General features: G+C 36.3%; 1 protein-coding gene across 1 annotated transcript; it reads right to left on the bottom strand.

Moving 5' to 3' along the window:
* Positions 1–829: 829 nt before the first annotated feature.
* On the bottom strand, positions 830–16820 carry LOC136856994 (zinc finger protein 615). The gene is made up of 5 exons (XM_067135317.2): positions 16550–16820; positions 15872–16267; positions 10011–10196; positions 6185–6298; positions 830–3200 (listed from the first exon to the last, which is right to left on the bottom strand). Exons 1-5 carry the CDS (start codon positions 16633–16635, stop codon positions 3077–3079), a joined length of 906 nt encoding a protein of 301 aa, XP_066991418.1. The 5' UTR covers positions 16636–16820; the 3' UTR covers positions 830–3076.
* Positions 16821–20854: the final 4034 nt, after the last annotated feature.

Raw genomic sequence — 20854 nt, 5'->3', positions numbered from 1 at the left:
TGCTAGGTACCAATGGATGAGCCCAACCTAGCACATGAGGGCGAAACGCTGGAAACCAGGAATGAGTTAGCTGGAAAATTTATAATGTCCAATAACGGACCATTTATATTGGTATTATAAATTTACTCATTCGAGACAAATATTTCAGATTCCATGGGAATCAACATCTATATCATCAAGTGTTGATCTGTCGCTCCTAATATTACTTTGGGGTATAATTCACATAATGCCTCAATATGTGTACACGATAGAGGAAAGGGTATTTATGTATGATAATTATGAGAAAACACAGTCTTGCAGGGAAGTTGTTAGGCGGTTTGTAATAAAATTTTGAGGTGTAAGTCCTCTACAAAGAGAGACTGAGCAGAAACTTGTAAACAAATTGAGAGGAACTGGTTCTTTACTTGATAAGAAGCGAAGTGCTAAAAAAGTGTACTTAAAAAGGAAAAATTAAATGAAATCACAGAAAGATTAGAACATATGCCTACAAAATCCCTAAGATGACATGGACAAGAAGCCGGGTTTCGAAGAGCTTAGCATGGCGGGCTACAAAAATGTTAAAATGGAAACCATACAAGGTAATTGTATAATTTTCTTAATTTTAATTGTTATCTTATGTCATGCACAGATAAAGTGAACAAAGTGCTACCCTTGTTGCTATGCCGCAGAGCGGGGCGTGATGAGTTAACGGGAGGCAGCTGGGCACGCCTGCCGGCCAACCGATGAGAGAAGCTCACTCTACAATGCAGCAGATTATTCCATGTAGTTACAGGAAGTTTTTGTAATGGACTATACTATCTAACCAGGCTACACAAAATAATGCTTAGGACACATGCTAAGAATTTTTATAAATGTGTATACATACATACTGAATTATTGTAATATTCTCACAAATCATAGTAAACTGATACAATGTACATAAATTATACAATATATCACCATTAGAATACATCCAACATTTTGATCATTATTTACACCATCAAACTGATATTATTAACTCAGAGAAAACATCAGTTAAAAATGAAATAATGCTCCTGAAAATCATTATATCGACCCTCTTTAGCTCTTTCACTGAATTTTCAGCAATGAATCAAGATTTTCTCATCTAGCTCGACAAACATTTCAGCCTTCTTTTCAAATACTTGGCCTATTTTCAATCAATAATACTTTTCTGATATCTCAAAATTTCTCTCACAGAATCTATTGCAACTGTTGTCATTATGATTTTCTCACACATTCTCACCATTTCATAGAACATACTGTCATTTTTTCCGACTCTCGATTTCTCACTACACATAATCACTGTCATGCACTAATGCTTCTTAGATCAATAATTCTTTTAAAGCACTATACTGACAAATAACACATAACCTACTTATATAATAAATCTTTAAACCATCAAACTGAAGGTAATAAAACAAAGGAGAATGATTACTATAATACATATTTCGAGCAAGGGTATATGCGTTATAGTTTCATGACTAGAAAGTTAATGGTGAAAACCATTCTGAAAGAATGTTCTTTTTTATTTTATAAAAAAAGTATACCAAATTATTTCACTCGAAGGACATGTTTATTTGTTCCAAAGATGAATGTTGCTTCTAGAAGCTCCATAAGCTTCGGAAATTCAAGTCCACTGTTCTTTTTATTAACAGCAATCACCAAACGTCTATGTATCTATTTCTGTTAACAGATACTACCACATAGCCATTTAAACTATTGATACATAAAGACCGAAATAAATATAAAAAACTTCCTCACACAAAAAGCTCTCTCTACACAACGGACATGCCTCATTTCCCACACAAAACATAATGTTTCTATAAAACTACGGATAACACCTGAAAATAATATCTATAATACATGCTATACACGTCATACTTTTACAAAAATGTCACACATTTATTCAATCATAGCCTTGTCTGCTATTGCTGACATCAAAAGCAGACATGAAACCATAATGAACCTCAGTTACACCCTTCTCTTCAAGCAGATGACAGCAATAACCTTCCCACTTCTAGACATTTAAAAAAATGCATTTGCACATAAACTTACACACAATTCATTACACCTAAATGTACAAACATGAAAGCTGTGTTCATTTTTTCTTTGGAGTAATCTACTGAATCTAAAGAAGGTAGCTGTAGAACATTCATAAAGTATGCTTAACATATTAAATCACAAAGTTCAATCATCTTGAATAAGAAAAATTAAGAATGAAACAGTAAAATAATGGACTTAAATATAACCACATATGCTTACATAACACACTAAAGCACAAGTAAATAATAACAGTCTGAATATATTATTAACTAATTCTAATTACAATTCTCTCACACGTCCTGCTAGTATTAATGCATAATTTTCTACAGTGCAATGTAATGTGTTCAAGGCAGTGTACAATATGATTTAACATGCTGATCACTGGAAACTCTCCCTACATTTGGGGCCATAGCAATGTAACACTGGAAAGAACAGATTCAAAAATATTTCACTCTGTAATAACATAGTCTAGATAAGTTTCAATTAAACATGTACCTGTCAGCAAAGTTACTCAAAATGATCTCCACCATCTCCATCCTGTGAATACATTTCCATTTAAAAGAACAGAAGTATCCGACCTCAGGACTACTTCAGCTTTTAACATATAACTTACTTGCATGACCATCACAACTCTCAAACAAATTCAGAAAAACTCACCACCATACAGCTGTGTCTATCATCTAGAAGTGGCCATAGTCCAGCAAATACTGTGCAGTATTAAATTAAATGAAAAATGCTAATAAAGGCTAAAGATTAACGGATCCATATTTGTTAAAGTAAGTTCAAACATACAGAATTACCCTACGTTAATCAAGAACATATTCTGATGTCTTGCTGTACAACACAGTGATGATGACTGTTTACAAAACTGATAAATCAATTCAACTATTGCAGCAGAATGACATTGTTCCACCTTTCACTTTCTGAATTAATTTCAATTCATTTCAGACTGTGGTTTTCCTTCACAACCTCAGTCTTTCTTGTATCTCTCCATCAGATAAAAAAATACCCATTACAGAATGCATGCTATTTTTCATTTCAAACCAGTCTTTTTCTCTGAGTGAGGTCGTGGCCGGTAAACAGGGATATATTTCTCAGCAGGAGACTGGACGCGACGGATATCAAAATCCTGGTCGACTCGACTTACAGTCTGAAGCCTGAAACAAGGAGTCGCACATCTTCACAACACTGGAAAAGAATGTATTATAAGATAATAAAAGTATAGAGGGTGCCAATAAAATGTACACACATTTCAAGCAAAGAAAAAAACTGTGTTAACATAACAAAGCTGAATTCACATGAACAGAAAATGATGAGCAACAATAATCATCTTCGACTTTTACAGTTACAACAGTTGCTCAAAATGCCCACCACTGGCATCGAATACACTTCTGAGTACGTTTAACTACTGATCGAGTAACGTTTACCAAAGTGTCCTTAGTGATTGCAGCACTTGCCATTTCAATTTCTTCCCGAAGTGCTGCCAGTGTAACTGGTTTTCTACGGTATACATTCTTAAGAGTTCCCCATAGATAGAAGTCCAATGGAGTTAGATCCGGAGTACGCAATGGACCTCAATCGGACCTCTTTGTCCTATCCAGTGTCCTAGAAAATTGTTATCAATGTACACATGGACATCTCGGTGGTAATGTGGCGGTGCACCATCCTCTTGGAAGTAAAAATTTCTTATTTCCATAGAGTCTGCGAATGGCGAGTAAGACGGATGTGCGTATCATGTTCAGGTACACTTGGGCAGTTAGTGTTCCTTCAAAAAAGAATGGTTCAATTAGACCCCTAGATGACAACCCACACCAAACATTAATTCAGGTAAATTAACAGCCTTTTCCACATAAACATGTGGATTGTTTGCACAGCAGTAGAAGCAGTTATGCTGGTTAACAGTTCTGTTTAACTTAACTTGTGCCTCACTGGACCAAGCAACTTCCCTATGAAGGCCTCATCCTCTTGCACCATGTTCCAAAATCACTCACAATACTACATTCTCCTATTAGGATCATCTTCATTTAATGCATGCAAAGGATGAAAACTTTCAACTTTTTTTCTTCTCAATGCAATTTTATTTTGGTGTAGATGAACATCACAAGAAATACATTCACTTCCTTACATGAAACCACTTTACTGCTGCTACATCTATTCCTTAACAACACACAATTATACATAACACTACACTATTAAGGGCAATACACTGAAGCAATTTACTACTGATTCTGTCAGTACAGATATCAACAGTCCACACACTGATTATTCACTTTGCCATCACAAGGCAAGACTGACTACCCTCTCACTGAAGTTAATTCTGACAAATACAGATATCAACTCACTCTAACCCATACTCTACATTCTCTTACTGCACTGTCTCTCTCTGACACTGACTCACTACAGAACACCAATGTGTCTCATTGACTGACTAACTGACTTCACCATGGAGTCTAACACTGACTCCGAGCCCAACACTGACTGACTGTCGGCCTGTCAGCTCGATATATATACTGTTCGACAAACAGTCTGGAAATATCGACTTCTGGAAATGTTCTTGCAACGAAGTTGCAACAGTCTAAATGGAACACATAAGGAACAATCAATCGACCAGCCTCTTGATTGTAGTAGATCAAACTCGAATATCCAATTACCGTTTATAAACACACATGGACACGCCTACAACATTCCTAATGTTTCTACATGTATTTGGATAATAAATCATTACTGTAAGTATCCAGAAACCTCCATATGTAACAAAATGATAATGGATTATACCCAATATACGAATATTACAGAGTTTTCTACAGTTTTTGACTACACAGATTTTGAGGTTATACAAATGTACAATACATATTTACAGAATATGGTCATACTTAACACTAATAAAATATAATTTAAATATATTAACAATACATATTTGAGGTTATACAAATGTGTAATACATATTTAGAGGGTATAGTCATACTTATTATTTAATAAAAGATAATTAAAATATATTAAACATAATAACTGAAGGTTTTACAAGAGTTAGATTATGAGTAGGTTGGCGTACATATGACACTTTGCTGTTTTAATAATACGGTGTACGCTGGTTCTGCCAATCCAAATCTCATGTAGATTTCTGCGGTGAGTACTCAAAGTGTTCTAAAACCAAAGCCAAGGACGCAGAGCTTGTTGCTGTGTGAGGTCTCCCAGATCTGCCCTTGTGAACATCGCATATGGCACCATGAGCCTCCAATTTGTCTCGAATGCGTGCAATTGTCACTCGCGTTGGCAGTTCTATTCTGTACACACGTCTCCACTGCTGCTGAACTTCAACAACGGTGTACAGCACACAGCAGAGGAAATACCCATGCACGAATTGAATTTCACATTAATTTATTTGACATGAAGTAAATGCCTGATTTTATACATATACCTTCCTAAAAATACAGTTTACATGTTTACAGAGTATCATACTACACATTGCTGTTGTTTCTCAGTCCAGCTTTGTAATATATTAAATAGACATCTCCTGTTAAAGTGTGTATTCATTTTATTGGCACACACTGTATATAATGAGACAGCACAAGTAATGTAATACTCATAATAACTACCAAACTTATATTGAAAAATTGAAAAAAATTGAAGCTTGGAACTTCACTAGGTATAGTTGTTTGGTGGTCAGACCACTGGATTTCCAGATATAACTTTACAGTGTAGAATGTAGTAACTGGCAGGTCTTTTAGAGGTACTGCCATTTCAGACAGTACTGCACTGAAAATTGGAAGAACATTCCGACAATGATAAAATAATAAATTCATTCTTAAAGAACTTGAGAGAATAGTAAATAAACCAAGAGTCATAAGCAGCAGAAGAGGATGAAATTCAACCGGAAGGGATGGAAAAATAAAATAATTTTACCAAGTAATAGGATAGTCATCAAATTTGAGTAAGATACCTGCCAAATGATTGCAATCAGTAACTGCATCAAACAATAAACAAGAGAACAGTAAGGATTACAACAGTTATTATCAATGAATTTCATTCATAATTATGTTACGGGAAATAATTACAATATCAATAAAAATTTAAAATTTTTAGTACCTGTGAAAGAAAAACATACTTCCAGACATGAAATTAATGTAAACTACTGTCATACCTCTGTTCTTCACTGGTTACATACAAATCCTCTGGTTTATGGTACATATTGTGATTGTCATAGGCTTTCTTACTGTAGAATAATGCATCACAGGTAGTACACCTTATAAGATCACTGAAAAATAATATACAAGTGGAATAAGAAGTAGTAGTATTTATTCATTTTTAGGCTCTAGCAGTGGCCCTATCTAACACTTAACCACATAATTTACAGATAATACATATATAAAAGAAATGTACTATTCTATTATAAAATCAGAGATAAGCTAAATTTACAGATTTGGATAACATATGACGAAGAAAGAAACCAAAGTTCAACAAATAGGATAAAATAAATCTGAAGCATAAAGGTAAAAAGAAAGAGACAAAGTCATAATGAAAAAGTAAGATACAAACTGAAAAATATAAGCAATGCATAAAGAGAACACAATACATAATAAAGTAAATGGAAATATAAGTATGGCCATAAAAAGTGATCTATGTACATGAGTAAGATCTATGTATAGTCCGCACACTTTATGTTGGTGCATTTGTGTACGGGGGTGAGGAGTAAGGACGGAGGTGTCCCGGTATCGATAGTGCTACCAACCGAAGGAAAATGAAATCTGAATTGAATCGAGAATATGATCGATCGATACGAAGTTTCTAAACCGTTATCATCTTAAGCCAACAACTATGTCACATACACATTATATAACATTATAAAACATTTCTCGATGCGAATCTTGTTCCTAGCATGAATTCTATACTTTGGCTTTGTTGTGTAAACAACAACAGTACTAGTACATAAAGTGTACGCCAGATGTCGCACAACGATGCTTAAGCGATTCATAGTTTGTGTTTCAAAGGTTGCCAGTATGAATCTCGAAGATCGCCGAGGTCGACCGATTCAGCACTAGTGTGTAAATGCACCAACATAAAGTGTGCGGATAATACATTTGCACTATAATAAAAATAATAATAATAATAATAATAATAATAATAATAATAATAATAATAATTACACAACAAATCATGTCACAATACACACAAAACAATCAGCGGTATTCAACAGGTAATCCCTACATGCAGTCTTAAATTTTGATATTGAGTTGGAGTTCCTGACAGCAGCCAGGAGTGAATTCCAAAGTCATGACCCAGCCACAACGAAGGATCTATTATACATTGAAGAGTGGTTGATGGGAATAGCGAGAAAAGTGCCAGATCTTGTGTTACAATTATGGAATGAGGATGATAAATGGAATTTTGAAGAAATGTATTTGGGTAGATTTTCCTTCTGAGTTCGATATATCAACGTAAGTATATGGAATTTCCGTCGGCTCTCGGGTTTCAGCCAGGAAAGAAATGTGTAGTTAGGGGTCAAAAACAAATCGAAGACCAGAGTTCAATGCTCATTGAAGTTTCATAGTTTATTCAAGGGACGCATCAACAAGGAAAATGTTGCAGTAGTCAAGTATTGGTAGTATCAAAGTTTGGAGAAGTTTTATCTTTACGTCTTGTGGCAAAATGTCCTTATGTCGTTTCAGAGTGTGTAGCGTCATGTACATCTTTCTACATGTATTTCTTACGTGTGCAGACCAATCAAGAGTTTCAGTCACGGTCATACCTAGGTTCTTCACTTCCTTACTGAACGGGATAATGGTGGCATTTAATGTCACCAGAGGAATAGCATAATTTTTATACATGATGCCTTTAATCATTTCTGAGAACCGATTATGATTGAGTTTCTTTGGGGCTGAGGAGGAGAGAGTTTTCACTGGCGTACACAAGAGTTTTTGAAGGTCCGAATTTGTGACCTGTGTTTCCAAGAAAGGACGGAGAAATGATGTGATCTGTGTTTTCAAGAAAGGATGGAAAAATTTATTTTATGTTCTAAAATTTATTGTAATATTTTTTTTTTTTAATTTAATTCAGAGACATCAAGAAGTTTCGATCTAGGAAGAATGTAAAATTTTGATTTGGACTGGAAAGGAAGGTTAATTATGGACAAAATTACTACTACTATTATTAAGATTTAAAATTTAGACCTATGAAGAATATGAACTCCAAAGAATAATTATTGAACTAAACTGTATTGTAATTTTGAAATGTGTTTGAAAAATTTAAATTTATAAGGGTTTTTATTTTTGAGGCAGCCTATCCCGCACATGCGATTTACGCTGATGAAAACTTTTGTGTCGCAATAGAAATCTTCGTGACCATCTATTGTATTCAGCCGCATTAACATGTTCTTTGTAGCGGATGAAAGATCACATTCACTCATTCTCCACCATATATAAAAATCTAAATATCCTACATGTAACCAAAACGGGAACTTTATTAAACAGTCTGAAGAACATTTATACAAACTTCGATAAAAAATCAAATCCCATCTACAATCTTAACGAAATTCAAGAAAATACAAACATCCTGGTTGACACAATAATCGAGAAAAATTTTAAGCCAAGCTCAATTAAATCTGTCACAAAACACATTACTGGTCCGTCCTCCCATACTTCCCACTCACTCTCCCTCCCCTCACCCGCCGTTTCTCCCACCAAACACAACATCGGAACGGATACCAGTCAGTGTGCAGGTCAACACCGACCCAACCTGATCTACACAAGCATAGGGCTGGAAGAAAGAAGCCGTGAGTAATATTTTGAGACTTCTCATAGTATCTTTAACCTCTATCTCATTTTTCGTTCTCATACTCGGCTTTTTATTTCCATTTTCAGATCCTGGCTGTACTTGTGTTCTCTGTGATTCAATACAAGGGATCTTTTAAAAACTTCACTCTGTTTTCCAGAAACATGACAGATTAGAACAAGATCTGACTGTCTTCACTATTCTTTAAGTATTTCCTCCAGCCAACTAATATTGTACTTAAGACGGCTGGACCCACACTCACAATTTATTTTGTCTATTTTTGAATCCATGTAGATTTTTTAGTTTCCATTGTACTTGTTGAATATATTTTTAATATTGAAGTTACTGTATATACATTTTAACATAAACTTGCATTGCGTTTGTTGACTGTATTTTATCTCAGATTTTTATGTATCTCTGTTTTTGTTGTATATCTTTCCTCTTTGTTATTTTGCTGATGATGACCTCTAAGCTAGGTCGAAACATATCCAAGGTATTTTAAACAACTATGTAACTTTTAAACAGACCATTAAATAAATGGCAGAAGTATACTGAATAGGTGGAACTAATATAATTGAATTCTTTTAGAATTTCATCCAACATAAAAAATAATTTCATAGACATAAAATTAAGATATTTTAGAAAAGCTTTAGGCCTCTGCACATAGATTAAGAGGATTCACATGATGGTAGAGATTATAAATTTGGACACAAAGCTTGTAGACATTAAACTTGTGGGCAAAAGAAAGTGGAAGTAAGTACTGTGGATTCTGAAAACGAGGATATTTTTTGTCATCGGACATAAAACAGCGGGCTTAATATCTGTAAACCCTTCTAATTTCCTGTAAAAACAACTTAATTTATTAACTAAGGAAATTTCAGTAGTCAATTTAATAAGAATGTAATAGTAGTTTTGAACCAAATCTCCAAATTTTTAGCCAGGTCATCATCCAAGGTCTTCCATACCCACAACTGCCAGCTACTTTCCCTTCAAGTATTAAATGAAGGCATCCAAACCTCTCAGGATGTCTCATCATGTGTCTGAGAGATTACATTTTTTTTCACCGTTTCAATAATTTCTACGTCCTTCCTGACTCCCCACAATACTTTATGATTTGTTATGCAATCTGTCCAGGAGATTCTTAACACATTCTCTATACATAAGTATTGTCTCCAAATAACATATTTTCCGGTACTTACTCAGGAACTAAACTGCGTTCTTCCTCGGTGTGTTGACGTTCCAGATGCTTCTGCAGATTAAATTTTACAATATACTCAAACCCACACAAATGACAGTAATATACTGACTGTGCTTCTCCTGCATTATTTAGTTTTATCTTCTTGCTGGGAGGGGGGGTGGCTACAGGTTTGAACAGCGCCACAATCCTGGAATGACAAAACAACATTTCATTAAAATCATCAATAGTAAAAAGAAAAAGTCATACACACCTACTCTTACTGTACTCAATCTGCAAATCTCTGTAAACTAAGCACCTCCACAAGCATCTATTCACAGCTAACAATGTGACCTATTTGTTTCCACACCACTTTCATTAAAATAAGTCATCTTTTATTCTCAATAGACAAGTTGACTAATCTCCTAGGTAAAATATCTTCATTAATTTGCATTATATGACTCCAATTTTTCAAGATGACTCATATGCATAGACATTCATTCCCTATTTGGGCTATATTTCTTAATATTTAGAAATTTCATGATCCGTATTGAAGTGGGATTACAATATTTAAAAATTAAGAGGGTTCCTCCTATTCAATACAAAGATGTTTATTAATGTGAAAGAATCACATATTGTTCACATGAGGTACTAGTTTCGGCACCAGATATGTGCCATCATCAGCCACAAAGTCAAATCGGGCAAACATAATAAAACCCTAAAACAACTTTAAACACACTATAACATCTGCATGGATGAACATAAAATATGACCTTAAAACCACTTTAAAAACACACTATAACATTTGCACAGATGAAATAAAATATGGTAAATGATGAAGTTGCTTTCCACTTTAAAATCCGTTAAAATGAGGTTTATTGTCATATGAAGTTGACACTATGTGTGTTCTGTAGTTTGGTTCCGGAAAATAAACGTAAACCAAGTTCAGCATAATAACCTCACAGCATAATTCAACAGTTCTAGAAAACTAAGGTTATATATAAGCTGGACAAACCGCCATGGATATACAACAACGGAGTCATCATTTTAACGGATTTTAAAGTGGAAAGCAACTTCATCATTTACCATATTTTATTTCATCTGTGCAAATGTTATAGTGTGTTTTTAAAGTGGTTTTAAGGTCATATTTTATGTTCATCCATGCAGATGTTATAGTGTGTTTAAAGTTGTTTTAGGGTTTTATTATGTTTGCCCGATTTGACTTTGTGGCTGATGATGGCACATATCTGGTGCCGAAACTAGTACCTCATGTGAACAATATGTGATTCTTTCACATTACTAACATCTTTGTATTGAATGGGAGGAACCCTCTTAATTTTTAAATATTGCTATATTTCTTAACCACAAAGTTCTCTTTGTCTTTGAAAAGCAAAACTAAACCAAAAAACAAACTATAATGAAAGGAGCAAGACATCTGAGTTTAATGTTGGGAAGAATATCGAACATATGTAACATGCAGAATGTGCAACATATAGCAAGAAAGTGAGTACGGTACTATCATTCATATAATTTCTCTTTCTTAATTTGGAAATAATAAAATGTTATGTTTCAATGAACGTTTTCACTGAGAATATGAAACACAATTTCTTTGACTGTGCTCAAATATGCCAGCCTTGTGTTCTTTAGATACTTGCGTAGCATTGCGAATCAATAAGCATTCTTTAAGAACAATTGTCCTGAATGGCTTAACACTCCGAAGGAGTTCTCTTTCAGTACAGACAGAGCGAACTTCTGTAACCTGCGACTCTTTTTCTGTTGCTGCTCATACAGTTAGTTAAAAGTATCTTTGAGCGTTTGTTAACTTTGACTGAAATGTAAGTCCTACCTCCAATATATGTTCCTGTTCAGAGGCATATGATTTTCATAACAGTCGATAATAAACTCTCCATCCTTCTCCTGTGGACAAGGTTTTCCTTAACAACGAATGTTACTGGTGCATGGAATGGTATCAACCATTGAGCTTTCCTGACCTTCAAGTGGGATAGGTTTTTCGTGAGTGGTCTAGTCAAGGAATCAGTTTGTGGCATAACATCAGGATCCTAAGATCAAGATTTATTTCAAGGAAGCAAAAGCACGCTTGTACTTTTATGTGACCGTTAATATTGGAACCACAGCATGAGGACCTCCAGTTTCACATAGAATACAAACCTCAAAAGCATACCTTTTCATTTCAAAAATCCAATATCTCTTGGCAGGAATTTGGATTGCAGCTGCCTGGTGAGAAACCACTGACAAAACCAATCAGCACTTACGTCCTTGCTTTGATGATTTCTTCTTCACACTGTCCCAGCTCAAAGTAGACCAACAGAATATGTATTGCAGCAAGTATGAGATACCCAGGGCTTCATCCATAATATTGATGCCTATACAGTGACTTCAAGAAAATAATAATTTGGCATTTCTCGGAGAATAACGTTACATAACCACACATATATTTTAATCTGATAGATATTTACACTACGTAGAAAATAATGGCATTTTCAGCATTACTGTACACTGGTTTTACCATTCAGCATTTACGTTCACTGTCGAATTGGTACATGTTCTTTTTTTGTAAGGAGGGTAACACACAAAGATCTTACCACATCCAGATTGAATAAAGGACACTCTACTACAGCATTCCTGTATATCACACATTCTCTTTCTAGCCTATATCCTGAAACTGCTTAATGTTTATTGTTTGAAACTTTTCACAAATTGTATCCATGTACTTCATTCTTATTTCCTTGTTCTCAATTGATAGGGAATCTGCCACCTGGGCAACAGCCCTAAATGCAGATCACTGATGACTGATTGATTGAGCGTTCATAACTTAGTGATGCACATATTCTGCTGCGCCCAGCCTCTGCCGCCTGGCAGACAATTGCAGGCTGGGCATCTAGCAATTAACCAGGAAATCAGGCCATCTCAAAGCCACTGTACCACACCATCTGTTCATTGCAATTGAGTGTGGTTACATCAATGTGTCAGTTTAAAAACAGTGACACAATACATTAGGGAGCAGCATACATTTCTTGCTAAGATGTATATTTTAAAAATGACATATTAAAAATGTTTATATAAATTTTACCATCATTATTTGGAGGCTCCTTGGCCACTGAAAAGTAAAATAATGCAGTTGGTTAAGAAATGAGGAGAAACAGGCTGTTTCTGATAGGAAAAAGCAGTCCTAAACAAGCTCTCCCTGAACAACGGCTTCCAGATATCCGAGTGAGGATGGAACCAAGTCCGAAGAAAAAAAAAAAAAGGATCCGGAAACTGTCTTCAGAACGTGGCATGTCTACATGTTCTGCCTGTAAACGCCTTTAAATGATTAAGTTTCATCCATACAAAATATCTGCAGTTCATAAATTAAATTGTGCTACTGACCTTGATGCATATTCTAAGTTTTCAGGTGGATTTTACAACTCCTATACGATGGAACTGTGGATCCCACACTTGTTTTTTTTTTTCCTTAAGTGATGAAGCTTAGTTTCATCTGAGTGGTTATGTGAATGATTAAAACAGTCTGTACTGGGACAGTGAAAATCCTGATGCACGACAAAAACGCCAGGGTATGGAGTCGGTTAACATATAGTATATTATGGATCTGGTACCCCTAGCCTCCCATGTGTCGTGGTGAATAGCCTTATGCTTGAAAAATGTATTCGTAACTGCTAAACCCGTACTAGCACAGAAGTCCAGCAAACGCTTCCCATTCCCATTAGCTTCCATATCTTCCCCACATTTACCAATCACCCTTTCGTATCCTTCAGTTCTATTCCTAACTCTCGCATTGAAATCGCCCATTAGCACTATTCTATCCTTGCTGTTGACCCTGACCACGATGTCACTCAATGCTTCATAAAACTTGTCAACTTCATCCTCATCTGCACCCTCACATGGTGAATACATGGAGACAATCCTAGTCCCGACTCCTCCAACTGACAAATCTACCCACATCATTCGCTCATTTACATGCCTAACAGAAACTATGTTGCGTGCAATGGTATTCCTCATAAAGAGCCCTACCCCAGACTGTGCCCTTCCTTTCTAACACCCGTCAAGTACACTTTATAATCTCCTATTTCTTCCTCGTTATCTCCCCTTACCAGAATATCACTTACTCCTACCACATCCAGATGCATCCTCTTTGCAGACTCAACCAGTTCTACTTTCTTTCTTCCATAAGCCCCATTAATATTGATAGCTCCCCATCGAATTCCATTTCGTTCGGCAAGTTGTTTCCAAGGAGTCCCTCACCTGTCAAATGGGAGTGGGACTCGGTTACTCCCATAGGTCCGAGGCTTGCTTAAAATGTTCTGAGCTCGGTAAATTCATGAAGCAGGATGCTACCCTACATGCACATAGTCCAAGTGAGGATCTCTCCTCTAACGGGTTATGGACCACAGGTGAATTGTATAGTCCTAGCCGCCTGAGCACAAGGAGGGCCATGACTCAGAATATGTTCGAGATGCCCACTCCCATTCCACAGCAACTGGTATTCCGACTCTCAGGACCACTTACTAGGCCATTCAGCCGTTGCCCATGGTTCACGAACTAGGATGTGACTACAGTAACCCACACCATGAACCAGGCAAAAAAATAGAAAAAAAAAACTTTACATGTCCAAACCCTCTTAGTTTACTCCTATCATTTCTCTAATTGGTTTTCCATTCCGATCTCCTTTCACACATCTTTGTTTCTCAATCTATCTTTCCTTGCCTTTCCTATCATACTTCTTATGTATTTCATTTCACCGGCTTGAATTCTACCCTCCTCCCTACTTGTTATTGTTCAGATCTCAGCCGCACAAGTCAATATGGGTGCATAATACATCTTGTACGTCATCTCTTTATACTTCCTTGATACATCCTTATTCCAGACTAGGTTTCTTACAATCTGGGGCTACACTCCCTTCGATTCGAGAAGCTTTGTTCTACAGCTGCGGCGCATACTGTCTGCATGGCAAGAAAAAAGGTCCTTTAGTACATGTCTTAGTTTCCAAGTAGACAGATTGGCAGCCTTGTGCACTATCCAATTACAGACTATAAATCTCACGTTAGATCCGTACTGACGGATAAATTTCTTACAAATTGTAATTTCATCTTAAGTGGATGTAATGTTGAGTATCGAATAGGAGGATAATCAACACGATTTTGAACAATGTGTAAGAAGGCCATCCGATTAGGTCATCTGCGAGAAGGGCACAAAAAGAAAAACGGCAGTCATTCCGCACATAGATGTTTGCGATACTAGTGGTGATCCATAGCACTAATGTTGAGGTGCGCAGGATATAGTTTTAATGTATCCCTCCTCTTGGAGCTGGCTACTTTAAGGTGGAAACAGGTTTGAGATTTAAGCACTTCCAGGGATCATTAATGAACAAGGGAAATGTGTATGTGAAAACTAATAATTTATAATGTTACTGTTTTTATGTCCCAAATTTTACCAGGGATATAGTCACAAGACTGTGAATAATTCCACTGAATTTATGTAACCTTTCGATCCTGAAATCCACACCGTGATCATTGAATGGTTGTAGATGTCATTGAAAACCAAAGTTAAGAGAGACTAGGACAGGTGGGGATATTTAATTATTATGTGATACAGTTTTAGTTCCTACATATTCAGAGGATTTAAAACACCCAGGAAATCATGTCATCATCTGATGACTTCCTTTCCAACGCCAATCAGTGGAGTTGCCGCCATCACCTCTCCTCTACATGGACACGCAAGAAATTTTTCCATTTGTTGGTGGTCCTGAAAGCACTCCGTATGATAGGATGCCAGGGTGGAGGTATCAGGTCAGCACAAGACATCAGTGTTGTTAATACAATTACCAAAATTTCTAAACAAACACCTTATAGAAGGATACACACCCACCTTTTATGTGTAGACTTTGAGTGATAACTTCGAGCTTCTTCATTATAAAACACAACTCCACAATCATTACATGGGAATAATCGGCTTGGGGCTTCTGATGGATGATCTAAAACATGCTTGTCGCGATTAACTTTCAGTGGAAACTGCATTCCACAAAATGGACAAAAATGCTTTGATGCACTTTCTGGATGTTTTCTGAACTTGTGCTGAATAGCTACAGTAATGGAATTAAACCGCTGATCACAAACATCACATACAACAGATCCTAAATTACTTGCAGAATTACCACCAGGAGAATTAATCTTAGTTGCTGGAGTAGCTTGTTTATCATTCGTTGTAGGCGTTCCTTTCTTCACAGGCTGACCTTTGCCATCAATTTCCTTATTAGCATGCTTTCTGCAACAAAAATATGAGAGTAAATGCCACAGTAGGCCTAATGACTATGTCCAAATCATAAAGGTGAGAAATTCCTAATCAAAAACACGTACCATTTCAAGCGTTAACAAAACAAATTATGGTGAAAATATAAAGAATTACAGAAGAGAATAACAAAATTAACCTTCCATTCATAATCACTGTATTAAAACCAAACCTTCCGAAACGACCAAAACAGTGAAATTCTCTAACACTACACAACACAAACGTTAAAAATTTCAACAAATTAATCTTTATTCCTACCTGAAGTGTTCCTGCAACTCTTTCTTCGATTCCAATTTGCTATTACAGAGAACACAAACATGTTTTTTATCACCTGACTGTGACATATCGCCCCAGAAACTTTCAAAACTTATGTTCAAACGTTAAATGGCAAAAAGGAACACAATATAAAAACTAGGGGACACACCATTCATAACACCGCATTTAAAAAATAAAAAATAAACCTCTTCTCAATCACTGAACCACCAAAGCAATATCGGCATTCACCACAACTCATCTGTTTACCAAAGATGTTTACATTTCTCCCACTCCATCATTCATAGTCACAGAATGTCTATACCCACATATTCATATATTTGCGTCTGAGAGTAAAGAGGAACTACAAGTAGCAACGAGCTATATAGAAAGGGGACTGTGCTGTTGGTGTTCTGTGCTGTAGAGTGGCTATTGGATCACCATATTTGAATCTACTTGAAAGCCACGTCCGCCATATTGTAAGCGATCAAATCGAGTGGGCTTGTGATGAAGAAAGTAAGGCTGCGGGAATAAATACCGTTTCACAGTTTTCCTGCTTAAAAGGACATTAAAAATACAAGATACAAGATACAGGCTACGTACTTACATATTGTATAAAGAAAGAAAATTAGCGAATTTCCAGTAGTCCGAATTACAAAACAAATCACAAGACATTGCCAAAAATGTAGACCCACTTACAGGGAAGCAGAAAATGGAGTGGCCATCATACTTAGAAGAGAAATCCAAGAATATCTGGAATATACAAAGTACCTCTGCGATAGGATGATGATGATGAGACTCCAGTTTGAAAATGGCGTGAAAGATCTATTTCAGTTGTATGCCCCACAAACTGGTTGCATAGATGAACATCTAGAGGACTTCTCAGAGGACGTGGAGAGACAAATAGAAGATAATGAAGTACTATTGATGGGAGATCTAAATGCACAAGTTGGAATGGAAAGACAAGGAAAGGAAGATGTTGTATGGCCCTTTGGATATGGAAATGAAAATCCAGAAGGCGAGTTGTTGGTGGATTTTTGCATGAGGAATCAAATGATTGTTGGAAACACCTGGTTTAGGAAGAAGAACAGTCAGAAGATTACAAGGTATGGTTGGGCAGACAGACGAACAAAGACCATGATTGATTATATAATCATAGAGAAAGAACACCGGAAGAACCATGTAGATGTAACAGCCATGCCTGAAGAAGCCTTTGGTGGAGATCATAGAGTTGTGATAGGAAAATTGAAAGTTGGAAAGATTGAAAAACCCCAATTAAGAAGAGAAGAGAGAAAAGAATTAAAGTATGGCAGTTGAAGGCGAAAAGCATACAAGAAGAATTTCAAAGGGAAATAATACCCTTGGTACCCAGGACAGAGGTGGGGAATGTTGAAGAGGAATGGAAAAGATTTAGGGAAGCACTGGTTGGATGTGCAGAAAAGGTAAAGATAAAGAAACACACTGGTGGAATGATAGGGTAAAGATTAAAGTGAATGAAAAGAAAATGGCATGGAAAGCATGGAAAACATCTAAGACTGAAGAAAATAGAAGAAAATATGTGGAGGCAAAGAATTTGGCCAAGAAAGTAGTGGAGGAAGAAAAGAGGGAAAGCTGGGCCTTATTCACACAGAAATTGAGAGATGATACGCAGGGCAGCAAGAAATTACTGTATGGTATCCTAAGAAACAAAAAGAGAGATCAGATTTGTGAAGGATGAAGGTGGCATAATTTTAACAAAGCCAGAATAAATAAGAAAGAGATGGAGAGAGTATTTTCAGAAGCTGCTGAACATAAGAACGGATGGCAGTCATTCAATGGACGACCAGGAAAGGGAATTAGTTGATGAAGAAATGGATAAAGAAATTACAATGAATGAAATTGAAATGACAGTAAGAAAGATGAAGAATGGAAAAACTGCTGGAATAGATGAAATTTCAGTGGAGATGATAAAGGCAGCTGGAGCTGTAGGCCTGCAGTGGACATATCGGGTTCTCAGGAATGTCTGGGAGAATAAGGAGGTCCCTGAGGATTGGCAAAAACGAATAATCATCCCAATTTTCAAGAAAGGTGATAAGAAAGTTTTGAAGAACTACAGGGAATTACTCTAATATCCCATGTTGCTAAGATTATGGAAAGGATACTGGAAAGTAGAATAAGGTTGAGGGTTGAGAATCAGATACAGGAAAATCAGTTTGGTTTCAGAAGTGAAAGGTCAACAATAGAGCCCATTTTCATTATGAGACAACTAATGGAAAAGCATTGGGAGTACGGGAATGATATGGTGATGACATTCATTGATATTGAAAAGGCATATGACAGTGTCCCTAGGACGAAAGTTTGGGACAGTCTGGTGCAAAAAGGAATTGGACAGGGATTAATAAAAATGATCATGGCATTGTATAAGGAATGTTGTAGTTGCGTGCAAACACAAGTTGGCAGGACAAGTAGGTTCGAAATAACTAGTGAGCTGAGACAGGGAAGTGTTCTATCACCAATCCTGTTTACAATAGTAATGGATGACATGAGAACAGCAAAAGCAGCATATGGAGGAAGAGAAATGAATATGATGTTATTTGCAGATGATATTGTTATTTGGGGAGAAGACGACAAGAAGGTTCAAGAACAGTTGAATGTGGTGAATGGGAAGATTGAAGAATGTGGATTGAAAATAAGTGTAGAAAAGAGTAAAACTCTTGTTATGACTAGAGGACAGAAAGAAGGGAAAGGTCAGATTAGACTTGCAGACAAGCCCCTGGAAGTAGTGGAAACGTTTAAATATCTGGGGAGTGAATTAATGGAGAATGCTCGACTGGATGCTGAGATTAGTAAAAGGATTCAAGCTGGAAGTTGTTTCTATCATAGTGTGAGAAACATGTTATGGGACAAAGATGTGCCAATGGAAGCAAAGGATACTATGTACAAGATGTATTACGTACCCATAACAACTTACGGAACAGAAACTTGGACAATGACAAAGAAGGATGAGAGTCGAATACAGGCAGCCGAAATGAAATTCTTGAGGAGTATGATACAGAAGAGTAGAAGAGACAAAATAAGGAATGAGAAAATCCGGGAAGAAATTGGAGTGGAAAAAATGAAAGAATAGAGAAGAGCCGACTAAGATGGTTTGGGCACATAAAGCGAATGAGCGACGAAAGAATGCCAAAAAAGGTGATGGAAATGCAAATCCAAGGAAGGAGAGGCCGTGGACGACCACGATTGAGATGGAAGGATACTATCCAACGCAGCATTATAGAAAGAAACCTGGACTGGGACACAATGTTGGAGGAGGGGTGGTGGAAAGACCGAAGAAAGTGGAGAGGAACCATATTTGCCCCGACCCGGCTACAGCTGGATAAAGGGAAATGATGATGATGATGATGATGATTACAGGGAATGAAAATATAGAACAGAAAACCTTGAGCAAAGTAATATAACATCGAGAAATAATTCATATAACTTTAATAATAATAATAATAATAATAATAATAATAATAATAATAATAATAATAATAATAATAATAATAAATCCTAGTATCTTTCCATTTACCTGGAATTGGAATTTTGTATGGATTTAGCCTAATTTTACGACCGGATGCCCTTCCTGACGACGCCAACCCTAGGTGGAGTGATGTATTTACTATTGCGTGTTTCTCTAGAGGTTTGTAGTATGTTCTGTTGTGTGTAGAAGAAGAAGGTTATCCAGTCCCGGATCCAGAGTAATTAACTGTCGACTACCCGGTTAAAATACTCAACGCGGTTGAATCCGGTGCCCTCTGAAGCAAAGGCCAGCACGCTGATCATTCAGCCAAGGAGCCGACACTAAACAACTTGGCAGGTTCGATCCTGGCTCAGTACGATAGTATTTGAAGGTGCTCATATCCCTCAGAACTCCTACGGGACAACATTCCGGCACCTCGGCTTATCCGAAAAAGTAGTTAATAGGACGTAAAACGAATAATAATTTACGAAAAATAAGTATTCTAGAGCCGTTGGGTACAAGGTTTGAAGTGAACAATGGTGTAATAAGTATCCCTTAATAATAATAATAATAATAATAATAATAATAATAATAATAATAATAATAATAATAATAATAATAATAATAAAATAACAAGAATTTGTAGGATAAACAATTTGAAATAATTGTTGAAAAAGAGAATTCTTCTTGTGATAATGATGTTAAATCACGTAAGTTAACTTTCCTGAATAATTCACTTCGATTATCTTTGGAAGAAAATTATGGTAACGCCGATTTTTATTTGCCTTATGTAGCACCCACTCAGACACGCCTTATAGCTACTATGGGAT

Source organism: Anabrus simplex, chromosome 1, assembly GCF_040414725.1.
Source record: "Anabrus simplex isolate iqAnaSimp1 chromosome 1, ASM4041472v1, whole genome shotgun sequence".
In the NCBI taxonomy this organism is placed as follows: domain Eukaryota; kingdom Metazoa; phylum Arthropoda; class Insecta; order Orthoptera; family Tettigoniidae; genus Anabrus; species Anabrus simplex.
The sequence above is the reverse complement of the archived record's forward strand: the minus strand, read 5'-3'. Positions and strand labels throughout refer to the sequence as shown.